Here is a 21114-nt window from a genome sequence, read left to right on the forward strand (position 1 = left end):
CATTATCAGATATCATTGCACATCTTTTTTTTTTATATTTTGACTGTAATAAAATCAAGAATTAAGTAATACGTGAAAGATTCTCCACCAGTTTAAGATGAGTCAAGCTCTTGAACTTAGTCTTTTTTTCCCCATAATGCTTTGCACCTTTTTTTTTTTTTTTTTTAAAACAGAAAAACCCACAACATACAACACAGGCAAAAGTTTAACAAAAACCAAGAATAACTATTTCATACAACAAATGACATAACCCTCCCGTACCTTAACTAATAGACGGATGATGTTGTGTTTGATGCCACAATCCACCGCGACCACTTTGAGAGGGTTGCCTTTGCCAAACACTTGCGGCTCCTTGTGGAATTCAAACATGGGGGAGGTTATGAACATCTCTGACTGTAGAACATTTGTTAATGCTTCACCATTTAGAGAAATATCACAGATATATATGAAATGTAACCATAAGGCAAACTAATAACAAAGACAAAGGACATGAAATAATGGTGCGCTGGACCAATTCAAGACAGTAAGGTTACCTTAGTAGACACCTCTGCAATTAGATTTCGCTCATTGGGGTCTGAAAACTCTATCAACTGCCCATCAAATTCAATTTTCCCCAAAACAGTTCCCTGAAGAAAAACAAAAATACACAGAAGTACAGTAAGCTGCAAGGCTGTGCGTGGCTGTTTTGCTTGGCATTCCTACCATGTGCCGAAGTATCTTCCGTATCGACAACAACCACAAATTGTATAACTTGCTTTACTGACACCTTTATCCAGAGCAATTTACAACTGTTCACAGATTTGAACAGCAGGGTACGTGTACAAGACAAGTTCAGGATCAAGATTTCTCTTAAAGGTAACACAGCAGTGAAATAGTTGGGATTTGAACAGAAAACCTTGAGATAAGTAATTCTTGCCAACAAATAAAAAAAGACGAGTCAATTCAGATGGTTCAGTTACAAAAAAGGTAAAACCCCTCTTGCTGGGAAAGATTAATTACTAATTAATATAAGATGAGTACTGGCTTGAATTCGAGAACGTAGCCAGCAGTGTGTAGCAGTACCCGAGTAAGAGAAAAGCACTCATGTTTCTTACAAAATGTGCTTGAGTACAAGTAGTAGAGTAAATGTAACTTGTTACTACCCACCTGCGCTCAAGACCTAAACTGCCTGACTTGCATAAATAATATACAAAAATGCATCGGACAAGCGGTTTCAGACAATGTGTGTGTGTGTGTGTGTGTTCAATAAAATAAATTTTATTTGTGTTTTAAGAGGAAATCACTCCTGGCACTTTCATACTTTTTTCCCCTCTGTATGCGACAGGTCACGCATTCATTGAAGTGACATCATTTACAGTAACTATTCAAACATCCTTTGATAACATTTTTGTCTCTACATTTGTGTGTCTCTCTCTCTCCATACTACTTTAAGTAAATGTATGGCCACTCGGAGCATTTTGATACATGTACTTTGCACGTGACAGGATACAGTCAACAATTAAACACACACACACACACACACACACACACACACACACACACATTTTCAGAACCTCTCATCCCATACGGGGTCGCGGGGAACCGGAGCCTAACCCGGCAACACAGGGCGTAAGGCCGGAGGGTGAGGGGACACACCCAGGACAGGACGCCAGTCCGTCGCAGGGCACCCCAAGCGGGACTCGAACCCCAGACCCACCGGAGAGCAGGACCCGGTCCAACCCACTGCGCCACTGTATCCCCAACAATTAAACATTTTCAAAAATTTTTTAAAATTTTATTTGGCTATGTTTTGTACAAAGTGAAATCTGGCTGATTACTCTTGTATATCTGGTAGTGAAATGTTGTACAGTACATGTATTTTGGTGTTACGGTTTACACCTGATGGTTTCTTTGTAAATAGAATATATGAAGGAGTGTTAATTTACTAGCAGGAGAGGGAAGTCAACTTCTACATGATAATTCAAAGGAATTCTCTTATAATTTTAGGATTTGTGGACTTCAGACAATGGTACCTGATCAAACCTTTGAAACACTGATGTTTCACCCTTGTCTTGTATATATGTACGTATACAGTATATTTACAATGTTTCAGTATATAATTTCTGATAAAGAGACAGATTTTTAAAAATGCAAGTTTTTGCAACTAATTAAGAAGTCTGGCTGGTTGCTAAAATCCTACCCTGTCCCGGATAATCTTGGTTAGCATCCTGGTGTCCACTCCATATAATGCAGGGATCTAGGAAACAAAATTAATGATGCTGTAACCACATTGGTTTATTATGCCACAGGATTACAAAAAAAAGTTCCATTATTGCATCCTTTCTTACTATATATAGGAACAACCATCTGTCAGTCAAAGCAGTTGAGCCAATATAGAATTTCAGGGCGCTGTACCTTCTCCTCTCGCAGCCATTGCGCCAAAGACTTGACGGAGTTCCAGTGGCTGTACTCGTGGCTGTAGTCCTGCACCAGCAAGCCGGACACCTGAACACAAGCCATGGTCTGGATACATCACAAGTGCAGTAGCACCAGAATACCACAGCAGTCCAGCTGTCCACCATTCTTGTTCAGAGACAAGCTTTTTATTCTCAAACGTTTCACAGCTTTTAAGTTTTTTTCCAGCTGCGGTAAAACAATAAAGCAAGAAAGCTGTTAAAACTCAAAAATGGCAGAGAACGTGCACAAATATGGCAGATATAACACTTGTTTGAAAGAAGGGAACAGAAGCATTTCCAATTCCTGAAGCAGCGCACCTGGATACGGTCAGACTCTACGTGTTTCCTCAGACCGAGAGGGTCCAGCTCCTGTGTGTCCGGCACACCGTAATTGCCCACAATAGGGTAGGTGAGTGTAAGGATCTGGCCTCTGTAGCTTGGGTCCGTCAGCGCCTCGGGGTACCTGTCCATACAGAAAAAGTCCAGCTACTACAGGCAATATGTTCCCTTTCATCATCTGTATTACATTATACAAGATCAGATTTTTTTACTCATTTATTCAGTTGTGTATTTTACATACCATCGGTGCAGGTTAAATGTTCACCAGACAATGAGTGTACCTTGTAAAAACAGTCACAGAACAATCATTCATGGGACTGAAACCAGTAACATCCAGCCTACAAGACTGTGCCTTTTAAGCACAAAGCTACCAGCTGCCTCTTTTCTTATCCTCGTGTTACTGTCCAACATGATAAACACAATGTGGGGACACACAGTCAATGTTCATATCAGCACTTAACACTCTGCTGTAGAGCAACTCAAACTTTTATTCCATGTTAAAAACACAGACATATGTTTTTTTTGGGAGGGGGAGGGTTGTGGGTTGGGAACGCTTATGGCAATGGTATCCTACCCCACCAGGCCCGTGTTGAACACCAGCTCCCCAGCGACAGATTGTTCGTGTCCAAAGGAAAAGCCCTTCATTTGCGTACCATCCTCCAGGATCAAGTGGGCCACCTGGGCCTGCGGGCAGGACAGGATAGTCGGTACCTTTCTGGGTACTGAACAGCTGGCTGTGAGGAACAAGACATTTCTTGCTCATGCTCAAAAGGCATAACAAAGCAAAAACATGAGACATTTAAAGCCAAAGTTTTGTTGTAAAGAGTGACTCTCAGTAATGGATTGTTTCATTCAGCACAAGCAACGTCCGAAAAACTTGTAGCTCAAATAAGCAAGCTGACAAAATTTGAATCACATTAAGTGCAGAGAATCTCATATGCAAGCCAATAAGTTAACAAATACTGTTAAGTGTCCAGAAATGTTGATGGAAGGAAGATTTTAATATCAAATGGTGATGAGTTTAATTAGTTTCTTTTAACAATATTAAGTGAAGTACATTGGGTTGTCTTACGATTGTATGAGTTACATTTTCAGAGTTTTTTTTTTTTTTTTTAAATTGTAACTTTGATATTTCAAAAATGATAGTTGTGCCTGAGAGAGGGTGTGGTGGCGCAGCAGGTTTCGCTGGGGCCTGCTGTGTGATGGGTATGGGGGTCGAGTCCTGCTTGGGGGGGCCTTGTGACAGAATGGCATCCCGTCTGGGGTGTGTCCCCTCTTCCTGTGTTGCTGGGTTTTGCTCCGGTTCACCGCGACTCCACTCCGGACAAACGGTTGTGGACATGTTATGTGCAGTTGTGCCTGTGATTACCCGTTTTGCCATATCCAGTTATTACGTGGCATTAAAAAAAAAAAAAAAAAAAAACCAAATAGCGTGAAAAATGTAAAACCATATTACACACACACACACACATTTTCAGAACCGCTTGTCCCGTACAGGGTCACGGGGAACCGGAGCCTACCCGGCAACACAGGGCGTAAGGCCGGAGGGGGAAGGGGACACACCCAGGACGGGACGCCAGTCCATCACAAGGCACCCCAAGCGGGACTCGAACCCCAGACCCACCGGAGAGCAGGACTGCGGTCCAACCCACTGCGCCACCGCACCCCCCGTAAAACCATATTAATTCAATTAATTCCCAGTGTTTACAGCTTGTGTCTGGTGTTCCAGATTGCTGGTGATCAATAATTTGAAGCTTGTTCCACATGATTACGGATTATGTCAGTCAGCATTACAGGTATTTCTGGAGAAATTTTATTTTTCATTTAGCAAATACTTTCCTTCAAAGGAATGCACATTGAGAACAGGTAAACCCCCGTATACAGACTCCCAGTTTACAGATTTCTGGTATAAGGGCCCTACAAAAGTTGTACCCATCTTTGGTATACAGACCTACTGCTCCCGATATTAGGGACTCCCTCCCAGTGTTTCAGGTAGACTTTTCCCTCAATGCTGTAAAAGTCATGAGCCAATAAACTGCAGATGTTTTAACAAGATAACTCTTGCTTAATTTTGCATTGCTGTTAAAGTTGTAGGGGGGTGTAGCGGCACAGTGGGCTTGGCTGGGTCCTGCTCTCTGGCGGGTCTGGAGTTCGAGTCCTGCTTGGGGTGCCTTGTGATGGACCGGCGTCCTGTCCTGGATGTGTCCCCTCCAGCTCTATGCCCTGCATTGCTGCGTTAGGCTTCCGTTCACCGCAACCCTGCTTGGGACAAGCAGCTTCAGCCAGTGTATGTGTGTGTGTGTTGAAGTTGTTTATTATAGCTTTGAGAAATTATTTCTTTCTGAAATGTTTTTTGTTCATGTAGCTATTTAAGATTTGAAAGGGATCTCAAAGCTCTCTTTCAGACTCATTTCTCCAAAGGTCATGTAAGAGCTTGATAAACATGTATCTTTTAGATATGTTTAATAATGGAAAAGCCCATATGCAGCTACTTAATATTGCTTCATATGGTATTATGTGACAAAGACAGCCGATAGCATAGTGGTTAGAGCTACTACCTCTGGATCCTGTGATCGCAGGCTTGATTCCCACCTCTGCCTGTAGTACCCTCAAGCAAGGTACTTACTCTGGAATTACTCCAGTGAAACTACCCAGCTGTATAAATCATGGGTAAGTTATCATAAATACCTCAATATTCTAAGTCACTTTGGAGATAAACTTTAGCTAAATGAATAACTAAACTGTACTGAAGAATCATGTCTCTACATCCAGACCTCCTTTGGTTCCTTTAATGTATTTTTGTATTGTTCTGAGATGTACATCGCTTTGGACAAAGTGCCTGCTAAATAAATAAATGTAGAAGTAAGTGCATTGTTCATGTTTTTCATAAGTTTATGCATCTGGTTTAGTGCACATTTAGTCCCTTCTTGACTATGTTTAATGTCTTGTTTGACATTTATTTCTTTAGCAGACGCTTTTCTCCAAAGTGACTTCCAATGAACTCAATGCAGTGTTATCAGTCCACACACCTTATTCACCAAGGTGTGTTACATTCATGGACACGCATGTAGGTGTACTTGTCAATGAATGACACCAATCATCAACTATAACAAATCACATTAATCAGCATGAAATACATTTCTTTTTTACCAAGATAACCTCCACCTCCCCTCACAGCTATCTGCTCCACTCAACATAAAAAACAGCAACAAAAAAACAACAAACTTGTAAACAATGTCAACTTTAATAGAGGCAAAGCCATGAAAGCAGAAACTACGTAACTCCGATATAGTGGGTGTTTCTATGTGTTGAAGAGATCAGTGAAACAAGCCTGTACCGCGAGTCCAGCGGACAAACCCTCCACTTGCAGTGGAATATTGTTGCACAACACTGATGTAGCTGAAAAAAAAGTATCATTTCACTTGTATTAAAGCCAATGGCTCCTGCTGTCTAATTTTGTTTGATCATGTCCTCAATGAACCACTGACTGGTTACAGTGCTTTGCAGAACAACATTCATCAAAAGGGTCTCAAAACGCATCTCCTGTCAGATTCCATCGCATCATCACCTGAGAAAGTGCGGCCGATGGCGACACAACAAGTTTGTCACAAGTGTCATTTTGGAGCGGATGCTTCAATGTTTCATCACGTGTGTCGGTAACGCTCTTTTTTTACTGCGCGTCGCATTGGAGAAGACCGTCTGCTAAAGGAATAAACGTTCATGCAATGCAATGTAGATTCATTCATTCATTCATTCATGATGTAGACGCGCGCGCGCGGTGCTGCGCCCAAGTGATGCAATCGATCGGGCCTGTGCGCGCGCCGCACTTCTCAACACTGTACTGTATCGACCTGCTCACTTTCACTACAAATTACAATACTATTCTGATTTACAACCACACCCCGGGAAACTGGTAGCAAGAACCAATTCGCAGCGTGAATCGCGTGCGCTGTCACTCACCGCCACCTAAATTAAAGCGTAAATTTATTTTCTTCGTGTGAAACATCTGTAGGTACAGCAGCAACTAAATGGAAAAGGCTGATGAGAACGACACTCTCTAACCGAGCAAGGCAAGCTGTTCCGAGTATTTCACTTTACTAAATGACAACGCATAAAAGCTCGTTTTATAATCCGATCACACACATTCCGTACGCCCCGGTTTAAAACTAACAAAAATTAATACAGTGATTGAGTGAAACAGTTTTACCTGTTGACCAAGTTTGCCAAAGTGCCGACTGGCACGCGCCCCGGCCCCGGCGCGCGGGCTCCCGCAGAGCCCTCCGTACCCCAGCGCTCGGGCCACTTGGCACACTCTCAGCATTGCGCTCATCTTCGCTTTCAATTACCTCGATTATCTAATTAATTTATTATGCTACTACTCCTTTCACCCAGGTTCCGCTATAAAATCTGCTTATTTAGGCGACAGCTTTCTGTGAAGAGCCGTCAATCTCAGCCACATGGATGACACTGATTCTGAGCCACAAAGAGTCGCCCGATTCCCGGTCGCAAAAGTTAAATACCATCATCGCATGCAACAATGCAACAGCGGGGGGAAGTTGCTCGACCGTGAAACGCTGAGCGCGAGTGACAACGTGATCTCATCGCTTCTCGCTGCATGAAGCGCACTCGTTAATGATTGGTCCTTTCGGTGTTTGCAAAGAAAAAAACAACGCTTCTGTTGAGCTGGGCCCAACGGCACACTTTTCGGTCGTAAAAACCCTAAATGGTGCTCCTCAAAAATATGCGAGAGGTCAAATAAGGCACTATAAAAATAAATTTAGTCGTAACGCCGGGTCTTACATTTTTCATTTTCCTACTATTTAGCGTCGAACTTTCCAAATAAAATACGTGAAGTATATCATCTCACACCCAGTTGAACTGACGTGAGCTTAAACAAATATTACGGTAATGATCAGACGCTCCAAAAGCCCGCCTCCGAAACTCCACGGTGTTGTTGCGACGAATGCTACAAGCGAGTACATTTATAAACGACTATCAATATATGGTTTGTTAATCATTTCTAAAACTGTGCAGTTTTCATTAAGAAATCGCATCCATTTCGATGAATGTTTTCGTAGGGCTCAGTCACGCTTTATCATGTAAACGCAGCATTTACCTGCTAGTAAGGAGGTGCGGCTCCGTTGCTCCGTCAGGCCTCTCTCTGCTCTGGTGTTGATGGCGATGGCGCTTAAGGCTTATGTATGTGTGTATGTGTGTGTTCTACAGAAAGTGGAGCAGGTCTGATCTCCACCAAGCCGAAGCATGGAGCAAAGAGCCATAAAGAACCCGTACAGAGACTACGATGGCGCGCACGGCCTCTTCGACCACCACGGCCGGGTGAGACACCGCGATACATTCGATTGATCACACTGGCGACTCTCACTCGAGTCTGGCATGAATACTTGTTGTAACCCTCGAGTTGTGTTCCGAAAAGCTGCTTATTCCAGCCTGGTTTGCTGCTCCACAGCTGTGGCGACACGTTATGTGTTTGTAAAAACGTTTCTAAAACAGACGATCGCCTTATCATGTTGTTAAACCCTTAACTTCCTGTCATTTCTTGCTGCTGAATATATACGTGCATCAATCAATTACAAAACGAATATCTATGTACAGTAAATGCTAGCAGTTATATTGAATCAGTGGTAATACAGTTGCGGTTACATACACACTGAAATACAGTAAAAACAACACTTTTCAGTTTTGAAATGTAATATTGATTGTGCCCCTCACTGTTATGTCTGCACTTGCAGCCCTTTAGTTTACAGTTGTGATAATGGCCTAAAAAAAGGACTGAATTGCTCTCGGTCCGCACTGTCAGCTGGCTGTGTGGTACATTTACTCTGGGAATGAGACACAGGCCTACTGGAAGCTTCTGCAGTTCACCAGTTTTTAAAAAAAAAAAAAAAAAATGTAACAAAAAGTTTGAGTTGCCCCCACCATGTTGTCTTAAAGTTTTTTCTAGTGGTGGTCTATATCTGAGGTTCTCCCAGTAAAAACAATATATGAATGTTTGCAGAAAACATTTGATGCGCACGATAACTCATACAAATTGCGGACACTTTTTTAAAAAAAAAAAAAAAAAATAGTGGACCTCCTGGATAATGGGACTTGGTACAAACACACCTTTGAATTTTTGAAAATTTCCATCTTGTTCTATGTACGTGGTCCTTTTCACAGTTTCTGTGTGTTTGTCATTCCTATCTTTATGTTTGTATGACCTACTGCAGTTGCCAGTTAAAAAAAAAAAAAAAAATCTCATCTGCATGATAAGAATACTTTAATGGCCAAGTGTGTTTACAGATACAAGAAAGCCGACTTGGTGGGTGTCTCCATCGCACACAATCATTGTACAGAACAACATCCGAATTGGGTAGGGTAACCATGTAGTAAAACATTGTGAAGAGGATGCAATAAATATTATAAAAAAACATTACAATTACTGACAGAGAAGTGAATGAGAAACACAGGTGGAAACAGCAACAAGATTAAATATATGTAGGTGTAGTTTGTGACACATTTGGTGTCACAGCAGGTAGCACTGGTGCTTCACGGTTCCTGAGCCACTAATTTGGGCATATGTTTAAATGCAGATCCGGGCGTGCAGAGTCTGCTCTGCATGTTTCCCCATGTTCGCAACCCAAAGACATGCACAGAATAAGGTAATGGTGAATTTGGAAGAGAGACTGAGGCATTGATCCACAAAAATGTGGGTCAGATTTGTTAGTAGCTGTATGCAGTATAAAGCTTGTTCCATGTGAGATCCAGTCGCTCATTCAGAAGGCTTACAGAATTGTGAATGTGCTTTTACCAGTTTTACCGTTCTCCCCAGTTAGCCCCATGCCGGTCCAGCTGACAATAGTGAGTCTCCACGCAGCAGGATTATGGTTCGTGGAGTGGACTTTGCTGAGCATGGTAAAAATGGTTGATACTAGGCCTGAGCAGGGTAGCCTCTGTGTGTGGATTCAGCAGTCTGAATGTCCACATGGCAAAGAGGGGCAAAGGCTGCATGGATGTGTCAGCAAAGTGCAGATGGGAGCAGTGGAGGCCAGCAGGTAGATCATTATGAACAAGCACACTAATTTGTAATTATTTGTCTAGAATGGTTAACAAATAGGCAGCTTGTCTATAATGATATTAACCTGTAAAGCAGAAATGTTTAAAAGAAACAGAAGTTCTCAATTGCTTAAAATAAAATTTTGTGTGTCAGTTTAAAATGCATTGAATTCTCTTGAAAGAGTAGGGCAGCTCATCACAGTAGCGTAGTGGTTGGACCTACTGTCTTTGGATCCAAAGGTTGCAGGTTTGATCCTCCAGCTGTAGTACCTTTGAGCAAGGTACTTACCCTAAATTGCTCTGGTAACATTACCCAGCTGTGTAAATGGATAAGTAATTGTAACCTTAACACTGTAAGTTGTTCTGGAGGAAAGTGTCACGTAAATGTATCGCTAATGGTGGTGACATTTTACAATGAATATCAGCATTGAAAAAAATTACAATAAAAACACAAATCAATAAAAAAAAACATTTAAAACGTAACCACAGTAAAAGGATAACAGAATCCACCTAGTATCAGTAACCACTTGTATGCAGAGTTGGGTGTACCCTAGAGGCACAGAGCACAAGGCAGGATGCACTCTGCATGACACACTCATTCACTCACAGACACACACACACACAAAAGGCACTTTAGACTCACCAGCCCTCCTGAAACACATTTCTTGGGACTGTGTTTGAAAGTCAGGTGGGAACCCACAACTCATTGACGTACTGCGTCCACAAAGAACAGAATGACAAAAAATGAAAATAAAATGGAGGAAAAGGGAATTTTTTAAAATTATGTATACATGTGTTCTGTATCACGGTTGAAAATTGTCCAGAGCAGTTATGATATCCCGGACCGGGTTTTGAGTTACATTTTTTTGGTGTTTGAAAGATAAGGTAGGAATTTTGTTTGTTTGGTGAAAAAAATGGGTGAAACTTTTGTGGCTCAGGAACACATTATTTTTCACATTCATGGAAATGAAAATGTTCTTTTTACAGCATCTCCCTTTACAAATTATGCTCATGTTTTGGGAGCCTCATCTGGAAAAGTGGTTTCTGAATATGGATCCATTAACAAATGTGGGGAACTTCAAGTTCAGTCCAAAGACATGCTGTCAAGGTTCACCCATTGTGTGTATGTGTGTGTGTGTGTGTGTGTGTGTGAGTGACAGAGAGTGAGTGTGTTCCACTGATGTATGGATGAGTGACCCAGTGTAAGTAGTGTATCTAGCAGTGTAAATCACCTTGGTGAAGAAGGTGTGTGGGCTGATAACACTACATAGAGTTCATTGGGAGTCGCTTTGCACAAAAGCGTCTGCTGAATAAAGAGATGTAAATGTGAAATGTAAGTTGTGGAAAGCTCCGGAAAGCTTGTCTACGGTGAAACCCTGGTCAGCTTAGCTAAATATTTCCTTTGGAAGAACCCTTACTTGTTCTGTTTACATAGTGTTGCATCTTGCTTATCTTTGTGGACAGTGGTGTCAAGACACACCAACTCCCTGTCCAGCCCTTATTCCTCTGTGTATTTTTGTTTGGGCTGATGCTGTATCTTCTAGTTCTCACATTTTTCTAATGAAGTCTTTTGTCTTAAACCTGATTGCTTCATGAGCTATTGCCATGCAGTGGACATAGACCTCTTTGGACATAAATATCTGTCTTCTTTTTTGGGGGGGGGCATCTCAAAGCACTTTGTGACTTCCAGTTGATAGTAATATTTTGTGTAGCTCTTCGGCTGAATCTCAGTTGTGTAAATAAAATATTTTACTTTAGCAGTTCCAAAAGTCCTTGCTTTTCTTCCACAAACTTGCGTGAGCATGGTTAACCTGAGTCATTAAAAATGTCCGGCTGAATAAATGGGTCACATTGTAAGGGTGACATTGGATAAAATAATCTTTTCAGCACTAAAAAAAAAATGCACCGTGACTACAGCCTAGGCCTTCTGGGGGTGATCTATATTTTTGTATGCGCTAGAATATGTTGGTGTGACGTAGCAGTTGCCATCATAACAACTGCATGGAAATTTGACTTATGCTTTGTAATCCAGAAATGTCTCACTTGTACTGTAGTTTACATGTAATAAGCAAAACAGCACTAAGCATATACCTATTTATCTACCTATTTAAATAGCTTGGACTTGGAATTTAACTCCAATTCATCTAATAAATTTCCCGCTGTGTAAAAGGGTGAAATTATAAATTTCTTTCAGTAGAACGACATTGATTTGAATCAACTGTGATGAAATTTTTTTTATGTAAATTTCCCAAATATGCAGAGAGGTTTCTATGTTTTTATTAGTTAACAAAATCTTCATATTTTGTTAAAGGCATGAATATAGAATTCCATCCTGGAAGCAGTCTTATTATGATAAGTTCTCATACACTTAACCCTCAACTGGTGTTCCGCAGGGCTCAGTGCCGGGCCTCCTACTTTTCTCCATCTAAACCTCTTCCCTAGGCTGTCATCGCCTCAGATACTCAGCTCTTCCTCTTTTTCCCCTCTGAGGTCCATTCGCTTCCTCACGTATCACCGCTTGCCTCTTGGATTTTTCTGCCTGGATGTCTGTTCCAACACCTACAACTCTCCTTTCCAAAGAAGAGATCATTTGCCTCCAGGCTGGTCCATCCTCCTCTCGAGAACTCTGTCAAACTAGACGAGTTGCTCATTTCACCTACATCATCACCTCAGAGCTTGGGAGTAATGACTGCCTCAAGTTTGTCCTTCTCTCAACATACTGAAACTATAACCTGGTTTGGCAGCTGCATCCGCAGGAAGTGCCCTTACCTCACAAGAAACACTACATAACTTAATAACTTAACACCTGGACCAGGCTGTGGTGATTTCCCATCTGGACAATTCCAGCTCTCTTCTGTCTGGCCTCCCAGTCTCCTCCATAAAACTTCTCCTGCTGATACAGAATGCTGCTGCACTTGTGTTTGAGCTACGAAAGTGTTCCCATGTGTCACCCCTCCTTGTCTCTCCATTGACTTTCTGTAGCTGCCCGTATCAAGTTCAAGACTCCGTTTACAGCCCAAAATGCCATCAACAGATCTTTTCTCTAAAACCAAGAAGACCCGACCTAAAATTCTGTATGCAGCTACTCATTTAATGTATGCTGGTTTATACGGTTGTATGTGACATATTGATAGAACTCAAAAACCATGTGTCTGCATCCACGTCTTTCCATCTGTTGGTGCAACTTTTTGTATCGCTCTTGTAGTGCAGTACTTTGCAAAAAAATTTGTCTGCAAAATGAAATATGAATGCACCTTACTGTGACATAGGAGCTATGAGGACTTGGACTATGACTAGGACATAGGAGGACTGATACTAGGAGCATGTCTCCATTGGTATGATGAGCTCTTGGTAATATTGTTCTCAACTGTACTGCAAAATGAAAATAGTGCTGTGAATATGTGTGTGTGTGTATGTGTATGTGCATATATATATATATTTTTATTTTTTTATGAGTGTGTTCCATACAAAGAATCCGAATTATGGCGTTATATTCTTTATGTACACTGTGTTGTGCTCTGTGTAGATCACTGCAGACTTTGCTGCCCGTGTGAGCAGTAAGATCAGTGAGCTGCTTTTCCACATGGAGAATGGGCTAAAGTCAGCTGATCCCAGGGACTGCAGTGGATATACTGGGTGGACCGGTAAGGACTTTGATCCATTTTACATTATTTTTATTCTATTACTTACATGATACTCTACCAAAGCAATACAGCGAAACCCCTGCTTCATTTTTTTTCCAATTGTTTCGTCTAACCCGGTGGTGTCAAAACTTTTTTTGGCAAAGGACCACAATCATTATTGCAAACTGGTCTAAAGACCACACATGAAAATAATCATAGTGAGTAACATTCAATTGTAAAAGTATAAATTGTAGAAATATTATTTCTTGTATTTAAGTGCTGTGTGTGTTCAAGTGTGTCTTTTGCTATAACTCTTGTGGCCCATTCCAGGCATTGCCCTGCTCTACCTGCACCTGCACAATGTTTTTGGGGAGTCCTCCTTCCTACAGAAGGCTCTGGACTACGTGAGTCGCAGCTTGCAGTGCCTCACAGGGCGCTGGGTGACATTCCTGTGTGGCGATGCGGGGCCGTTGGCCGTGGCTGCTGTGGTGTTCCATAGGCTCCAACGGAGGCATGAAGCTGATGAGTGTCTGAGCAGGTCTGGACAACCAACATTTTCCTTTACAAATAAGCTACTTTCCATTGTCTAAACAATATGTGACTCTTGCTTACCAGTCTTCATCTCACTCAGCTTTCTGCTGTCGGCCATGTGCACTCTTCCTGTAATCTGCCACCTTCATTTTCATACTGCAGATGTTCTGGCACCAGTTATAGCAATTTGCATGATTCAGTTGACATTAAACTGGATGTCAAAATTGAGAACTCACTTTTTCTGTCATGCTGTTGTCTTGATCTGCTCCACTAATATCCCTAATGATCAAATGTCAAAATGACAAGGATAGTGGCACATCATGAATCCCTATACTGGTACCAATGGATGTGTTGATTGTGATTAATGGTTGCGGCTGGTTATTTACGTTTGTGAATGTGTTGGGGCATTTTTGAGTCAACTTGTGTTGGTTCATGCATGAATTAAATTTTTCCATGCAATAGTTTCTTCTCAACATTCACCTTACAGGTGGAATTAGAAAGTACAGAATTAGGACAGAATGTAAACCAAAGCAGGCAGATAATTGCATTAAAATCTGTATTTGTTGCTAAGTGTATATATGTGTGTATGTAATTTTAAAAGCCTTGTCATGTTTAAATATCTGTATTTTAAGATGGGTGTTGCTTTATGGAGCAGTGAACCCTCGGTTTCCCCAGGTTGCTCCAGTATCACCACTCTGTGATGAAGGGGCATGGAAGCCTTCCAGATGAGCTGCTGTATGGCAGGGTGGGCTACCTGTACGCCTTGGTATTTGTCAACCAGCAATTTGAACAGGAGAAAATCCCAGTGCAGTACATCCAGCAGGTATTAGAGCATAGTTGCTGCGGGCTCACGTTTGAGTGTACATGTCTCCAACCCTTTTACTGTATATGCACTTGTTTGTTCAATCAACGGATGGGATGTGTTGTACTTGTTGTAAAGGATGGGTTATGTTGTATCTCTGAAGTAATGACATGCTGTAACTTTTAAGGAAGGTATCCCAGGCCCTTTCCCTACTATGGATATTTTCCTTCCATTTCAGAATGGCTTATCTGGTAAACTAGTTAAACGGGTCCCAGGAAGCACAGGGCACATCACTGGTTTACACCCTAGACAGGATGGCAAGTCATCAAAGGCCACTCACACACACTCACAATCACACAGGCACAAATGACAGGCTGTCTAGGTCCAGCAGTTCTCTAGAGTCATGTCTTTGGACTTTGGGAGGAAACAGGAGCACCCTCAGGAGACCCACACTATGAATATGTAAACTGTATGCAGACTGAGGAGTGAGGCATCAGAATTTTTTTTTTTTAATTTTTTTTATTTTTTTTTTTAAATATATAAACCAAGTATTTCCAGTGTAGTTAATGAAATATTAATTTTGTCCACATACACTTCAGACACAGTTTTAGCATTTTCCATGTTTATACAATTATGAGTTTACTGGTCTTGAGGTTCTAGCTTGAACCCTACAGATGGATCCTTGGATTTGGTGCTCAACCTGACCAGAGATTAAAATTGAAATTTAAAAAAAAAACTCAGATGTTTGAATATGTAAAGCTGGGTAAGTGACTTGGGGTAACCGTATATGATGAACACTGAAGATGGTTAATGATGAAAGCAATTCTCTGCATCCTATATTCTTATAGAGGACAACATGGGTAATCATTTCAGATCTGTGAAGTTGTCCTGGTTTCTGGGGAAAGCCTGTCCAAGAAGAGCCGGAATGAGGAACAAAGCCCACTTCTCTATGAGTGGCACCAGGAGTACTACGTGGGCGTAGCACATGGCCTGGCAGGCATCTATTACTTCCTCATGCAAGTAAGGCTTTGGAGCTGGAAACAGCGGCAACTCTTGTGATTGGAGGTCATCAGAGCAGTAGCCCACCTCTTCCTCATGCAAATTAAACTGCATTGGCTGAGGGGTCTGTACTTCCTTTTGCAGGTAGCCCTAATTGCTTGAGGAGCCTATGGCTTCATTTGGCAGGTAACACACATTGGTAATGCATCTCCTCCTCAAAAAAAAAAAGCTCTTGTTTCACAGAAATTGTGGCCCAGCAAAGACTACCAAAACAAGAAAAATGCTATGCCAGAGAAGACGAACCAACAGGATCAAAGTGAAGCATCTTGAGCCACTTTTTGTGTGTGTTTGCACATATTGAAAGGGACCAAAAGTGCCGTCTCTCCACTGAGTAAAGACTTCCTGCGTGTTACTTTCCAGCCAGGTTTTGGGGTGGGTGAGGACAGACTGCTGAGGCTAGTGAAGCCTAGCGTGGACTACCTGTGCCATCTCAAGTTCCCATCGGGAAACTACCCAGCCTGCATCGGTGATGCACATGACTTGCTGGTTCACTGGTGTCACGGGGCACCAGGTGTCATCTACATGCTTCTACAGGCCTACAAGGTGCGCCCTCATTCCTGGAGCCGATAGGAGAGTAGCTCTAGCGTAGACAAACACCAGGTTCCAAGTGGCCTGAGCCCACTAATGTTTGGTCGTAGAGTATGTGAATGAATCTAAGAAAGTTGTGCCTTGGGGTAAGAGAGCCAGTACTCTTGGCAGTTATGATACTGTTGTGAATATTGAACATTATCATTAAGCTACATTATCATTCTGTGAAGAAAAGGGGTCCTCAATGTTGAATTTTGAGAATAATCTATTTTTAAAATGCTTTATCTGTGAGAGTGAAGGAAATGGGCTGTGATGAAACGCACCATAGGAATGGGTCTCCCGAAACGTCAAGCTTTTACATTTATTCATTTAGCAGACGCTTTCCTCCAAAGTGACATACATCTCGTAGAAAATACAATTTGTGCAAAAATACAGTTTTTTTTTAGACCCCTGTACAATGAAGGCAGACTTGGCAGCTGAAATGGTCTCCTTTCAACAAATGGTTTTGCTCACATGCCCTTGTCTGCACCCCTGCAGGTGTTTGGTGTGGCCCAGTACCTGGTGGATGCTCTGCAGTGTGGAGAGGTGATTTGGCAGAGAGGTCTGCTAAAGAAGGGCTACGGTCTGTGCCATGGGGCAGCTGGAAATGGCTATGCCTTCCTCGCCCTCTACAAGCTTACCCACGACCCAAAGCACCTGTATCGAGCCTGTGTGGTGAGATAAATCTTCAGGGTGGATTCTTTAATCCTGCACATGTATTTGTTGTCGGAGCAACAGTCCAGAGCCCAGTACTTCCATATGTAGGAAGTGTTTTCACTGAATCATCTGCCTCTTAACATTTATTTTTCCTCTTTTATCAGTTAATTACTTTTAATTTCAGTTCATTAAAATTAATTCAGCATTTTCTGATTATGCAAAGAATACTTTTTTGAGCTGAAATACAAGGTACCTGTGGGTTTTCTCTACGCCATTGAGTCAACGTTAAAATGATCCATGTTTTTAATATAAGCAGAGATGTCCCTTGTTAAACTTATCAAACTGGAAATAGGTAATTCACTGAAATGAATTCAAAAACTGTCAGATTACTGCCGTTGCTGACCTGCTGAACACCGTATTTTAAGAGCCACACACAGTTAGCCTATTAACATATCAATATTTGCAACACAGCACATTTCCAAACTTAGATATTAACTCGAAGGTTTCCAGGAGTGGTTACAAGGAAACCAACGAAGTTTAGGCCAATTAACAATAGTATATTTTTAAAAAATTAAATAGTTTTAAGCCTTATAAATTTTTACATTTTTTTTCCAAACAATTTTATTTTGACTTAACATCATAGGAACATTCACAATACTTTGTTTTCTCAGTCTCTACGCTTAAATGAACAAAACAGGAGTAATAATGACTTGAAAATAAAGCCCCTTGTAACTTTTTTTTTTTTTTTTAATCAAGTCACAGTACAGAAAAAATAACAAAATAATTAAACTTGTGTTATTTTACCGTAGTTTACTTCCCCCAGCCTGTAAATAAACTAGGTTGTCAGTGAAGGCAGTACAAAACTCAACACTGAACTTCGATTGATCGGTACAAAATCTTGAGTGGGGTCACTGCAAGGGAAATCTGAGTGATCGTCAGCAATGGCTAAATAAATCTACACAAGACATTAGCAGGCAGTAAGGAGGTGTTAATACTTGGTTTGCAGTGTAAGTCACAAAATCTCAGTTTTAAGAATAGAAAATTGCAACATCAAATTCCAAAAATCCTAAAGTTACAAGAAGAGGGTGAGAGACATGATGGAATAAAAGCACATTTTCCTTTAAAATGTACTCAAGTGAAAGTAAAAAGAGTGAATGCCAAAAACTACAATGAAAAGTACAGTTTCTCCATAAATTTACTGAAGTACAAATAGTGGAGGTAATGTAACTCCTTACTACCTTCCTCGGTTTATATGTGACATTTTTTCCCTCGGTGGACTCAGTTGCAGCAAGCAGTGAAATACTTTGCCTTAAATATGGCAAATCAAAGTGTTAAGTTTACCGCATTAAATTGTTCATTGTTTCAGCTGTTGTTGGATTTTCATGGGATTTCTGGATGAGTTTTTGAGGCTTCTATTGTCCTGTAGTTTGCAGAGTGGTGCATGGACTATGGTAAACATTCCTGCCGGACTCCTGACAGACCCTTTTCCCTCTTTGAAGGTATGGTGGGTAGGGGGGTGGGGGGGGTTCTTGTCTTCTGTGATAAAACGAGACAAAATTTTGTGTGTAAATATTGGAAATTGCATGGCTGAAATAGCATTTTTTTGTATTTCTGTGCACCACATATGAGAACAGGTCTTTACCATATATTAGAAAATCTTATATTTGGAAATATAGATACAGTCAGTCCATGATTAGCAGATATTGTTTTTACAGACATTTGTTATAGTTAATTGAGCAAATTTAAACAAACTTCTTGTCCATTATTTCTTTGTGTAAAGGACTCCTTCCCTATCATAGGATACATTGGTCCCTGCAGATACACTGTGTACATCTGTCTCTTTTGTTTTGCTGCAGTTAAGGACTTAATTTCAGTCAAGCTTATTTTTCTCCAAATGTTGTAGGGGACTGTACAAATAGCGCAATGTAAAACTAGTGCAAGTGCTTTAGTTGCAGGGGTCGGTATCATTTTAAATTTTGAGGAAATGGAATTTGTGACACGTAGAATTTTTGTAATACTGAAGATGTTTCTTAACAGTAACGATTACTTTGATTAGATAGCATACGTGGTCATTCTTACTCAGAAACAGGTTAAATGACACTTTATTAGACAGAAATGCAGTTATGAAGTCTCTAACCATCATACAGTTTAAGCAGTTCTTTGTGGAATGGTGGACCAGAAGTACTCACAGTTAATTTAAAATACAGATATTTACGATTAATTCTGCATTCTTCCTGCTGCCACAAGCTAATGCATGTATGGAATCACTTCACATATCCCAGGAAACTGAATTTTTCCTCTTGTGAAATTTGTGACATTGGGTCAGATTAACTTATTGGTTAGGCTCAGTAATGATTAGACAGCCATATGTTCACGTGTGTTTTTTTAGGGGTGTGCTCACTCACTTTCTTCACTGGATGTCTGTCTTTAGGCATGGCTGGTACCATCTACTTCTTAGGTGACCTTCTGCAGCCCATGAAGTCAAAGTTCCCCGCCTTTGAAATATGAAGGCCTTGAGCAAGCACCATCAGCCAACCCTGGGCATCGCTAGTGTTTGCTTCTTGACTATAAAGCACTTATTTGTAATGGCCCAGTGTCCACATTCATACACCAGGGAGAAGTTGTGTTCCTATTAATAAGTAGTGTATCAAGTGGACACTTCAGCTAAACACCTGTAGAGCAGTGCTCTGCTAAGAGCACGGTCTCCCAACTTATCTCATACTTGTGTTGTGCCTGGGACTCTGCAAGCTTTATTATGATTAGGTCTTATGATAGACCTGTATCATATACAATAATTCACTCTGGCTGAACCCGTGCACCACCTATTTTCATAAATGTCACAGCTTTGAACCCAGGCAAAATAGATCTCTGTATTAGTGTTTGGTGAATTAAAACTCATTCTCGTTACATTAGTACACTGGCTCAATTTTTGACAAAACAAACATCTTACAGTTAATTTTTAAAATTACATTTTCTTCTTTTAATAAAATTTCCATTTGTAGTGGAGCGACCAGTGTTCACCTGACAAGCTGATAGGTGGCCATAAAACACACACAGAGTGTGGGACTGATTCAATTTCATTCCTCTCCACAGTGTTTACAGCTATTTTCTGGTATTTGTTAGTGTTTTTGATCAAAAACAAGATGACAATCTTTGCTTATGGTATAAATTGGTCAACTGTAGTTATTCAATAGGAATTTCTACAGACATTTTATTTTCAGGAATTTTAAATATGTTTTAATGTAGTTTTGAAATTAGTATTAAATATTAAGCTCTCAATTGTGATTTAGAGGTAAAAGTAACTTTGGAGTTATGTATTTCGTTGACAACTTTACCCAAGGCAACTGGCATTGTTATGTACCCTCAGTTACGGGGCAGAGGCAGCCATGTGGGCAGGAGAAAGGTGCCAAACAGCAGGTTGCAGCAAACATGAAACAGCCTGTGTTTTCCAAACGAACCACAAAAATGGGCACCACTCGCAAGAAAATGACCCACACAGCAAGCCCCATTCTAGGGAGTCTTCCTGTTCCCTCCTGCTAGTCCCCGAGATGAGCTGCTGTTAAGGTCCTTGTCGGATGCTCTGATTGATGGCAGCGCGTCCTCTTTATGGACTTGAGGCGAGGCAGGGGCAGGTACAGCCCTGCCCACCAGCTTACATTATACTTCACTAAGCTACTCAGAATTATTCATCCATTCATACCGCTGAGTAATTTTTAACCCCCAGAACTAAAGCAGTTTATGAGTTAGAATAATTCATGGTGAAGAGAGCATGAGGCCTTTCCAGTTGTAAGGTAACAGCTACAATGACGACTATATCTGCCACTACAAACTCCTCCTCCCGGTTATGTCAAGGATCCAGTGTTCCGCTTTAATTAAAATCCCCCAGTGCATGATTCAGATTTATTTTAATTGGGAAAGATGCTATTAATCCTTTGTATTATGCAAGGTTAAGGTATCAGTAATGTGAACTTTTTGAATTTTGATTATACAGAAACTAAAGGTATGCGTGTTGCCTTGCTCACATAGCTTGGCCTGTGAGTAACTAATC

The 21114-nt window shown here is 41.0% G+C and overlaps 2 protein-coding genes across 4 annotated transcripts in view; one reads left to right on the forward strand and one right to left on the reverse strand.

Moving 5' to 3' along the window:
• Nucleotides 1–7104, reverse strand: part of cps1 (carbamoyl-phosphate synthase 1, mitochondrial) — a 32543-nt gene extending 25439 nt beyond the window's left edge. The window contains exons 1-7 of the mRNA XM_029252291.1: nucleotides 6982–7104; nucleotides 3349–3458; nucleotides 2754–2898; nucleotides 2395–2484; nucleotides 2180–2236; nucleotides 534–626; nucleotides 262–351 (exon numbers count right to left, since the gene is read on the reverse strand). Of these exons, the coding sequence (XP_029108124.1) occupies nucleotides 262–351; nucleotides 534–626; nucleotides 2180–2236; nucleotides 2395–2484; nucleotides 2754–2898; nucleotides 3349–3458; nucleotides 6982–7104 (708 nt within the window). The remainder of the gene's footprint in view (nucleotides 1–261; nucleotides 352–533; nucleotides 627–2179; nucleotides 2237–2394; nucleotides 2485–2753; nucleotides 2899–3348; nucleotides 3459–6981) is intronic.
• Nucleotides 7105–7691: 587 nt separating this feature from the next.
• On the forward strand, nucleotides 7692–19973 carry lancl1 (LanC antibiotic synthetase component C-like 1 (bacterial)). Of its 3 annotated transcripts, none has more exons than XM_018732368.1 (10): nucleotides 7692–7746; nucleotides 8001–8111; nucleotides 13354–13471; nucleotides 13781–13988; nucleotides 14657–14804; nucleotides 15657–15803; nucleotides 16203–16385; nucleotides 16908–17084; nucleotides 18493–18565; nucleotides 19498–19973. In XM_018732368.1, the coding sequence occupies exons 2-10, from the start codon at nucleotides 8037–8039 to the stop codon at nucleotides 19572–19574; spliced, it is 1206 nt and encodes a 401-aa protein (XP_018587884.1). In that variant the 5' UTR covers nucleotides 7692–7746; nucleotides 8001–8036; the 3' UTR covers nucleotides 19575–19973. The 3 variants fall into 3 exon arrangements, with proteins under 3 accessions (XP_018587884.1, XP_018587881.1, XP_018587883.1); XM_018732365.1 differs by having other exon boundaries at nucleotides 7696–7779; XM_018732367.1 differs by lacking the exon at nucleotides 7692–7746 and adding an exon at nucleotides 7786–7904.
• The last annotated feature ends 1141 nt before the right edge of the window (nucleotides 19974–21114 follow it).

The sequence above is a fragment of the Scleropages formosus genome, chromosome 1, assembly GCF_900964775.1.
Source record: "Scleropages formosus chromosome 1, fSclFor1.1, whole genome shotgun sequence".
Taxonomy (NCBI): domain Eukaryota; kingdom Metazoa; phylum Chordata; class Actinopteri; order Osteoglossiformes; family Osteoglossidae; genus Scleropages; species Scleropages formosus.

Bases quoted from the DNA above. Each gene is read 5' to 3' on its own strand.
- lancl1 (XM_018732368.1), top strand. From the start codon at position 8,037: ATGGAGCAAAGAGCCATAAAGAACCCGTACAGAGACTACGATGGCGCG. The intron at 13,472-13,780 runs GTAAGGACTTTG...GGCCCATTCCAG, and splicing joins TGGATATACTGGGTGGACCG to GCATTGCCCTGCTCTACCTG. The intron at 15,804-16,202 runs GTAAGGCTTTGG...GTTACTTTCCAG, and splicing joins TCTATTACTTCCTCATGCAA to CCAGGTTTTGGGGTGGGTGA.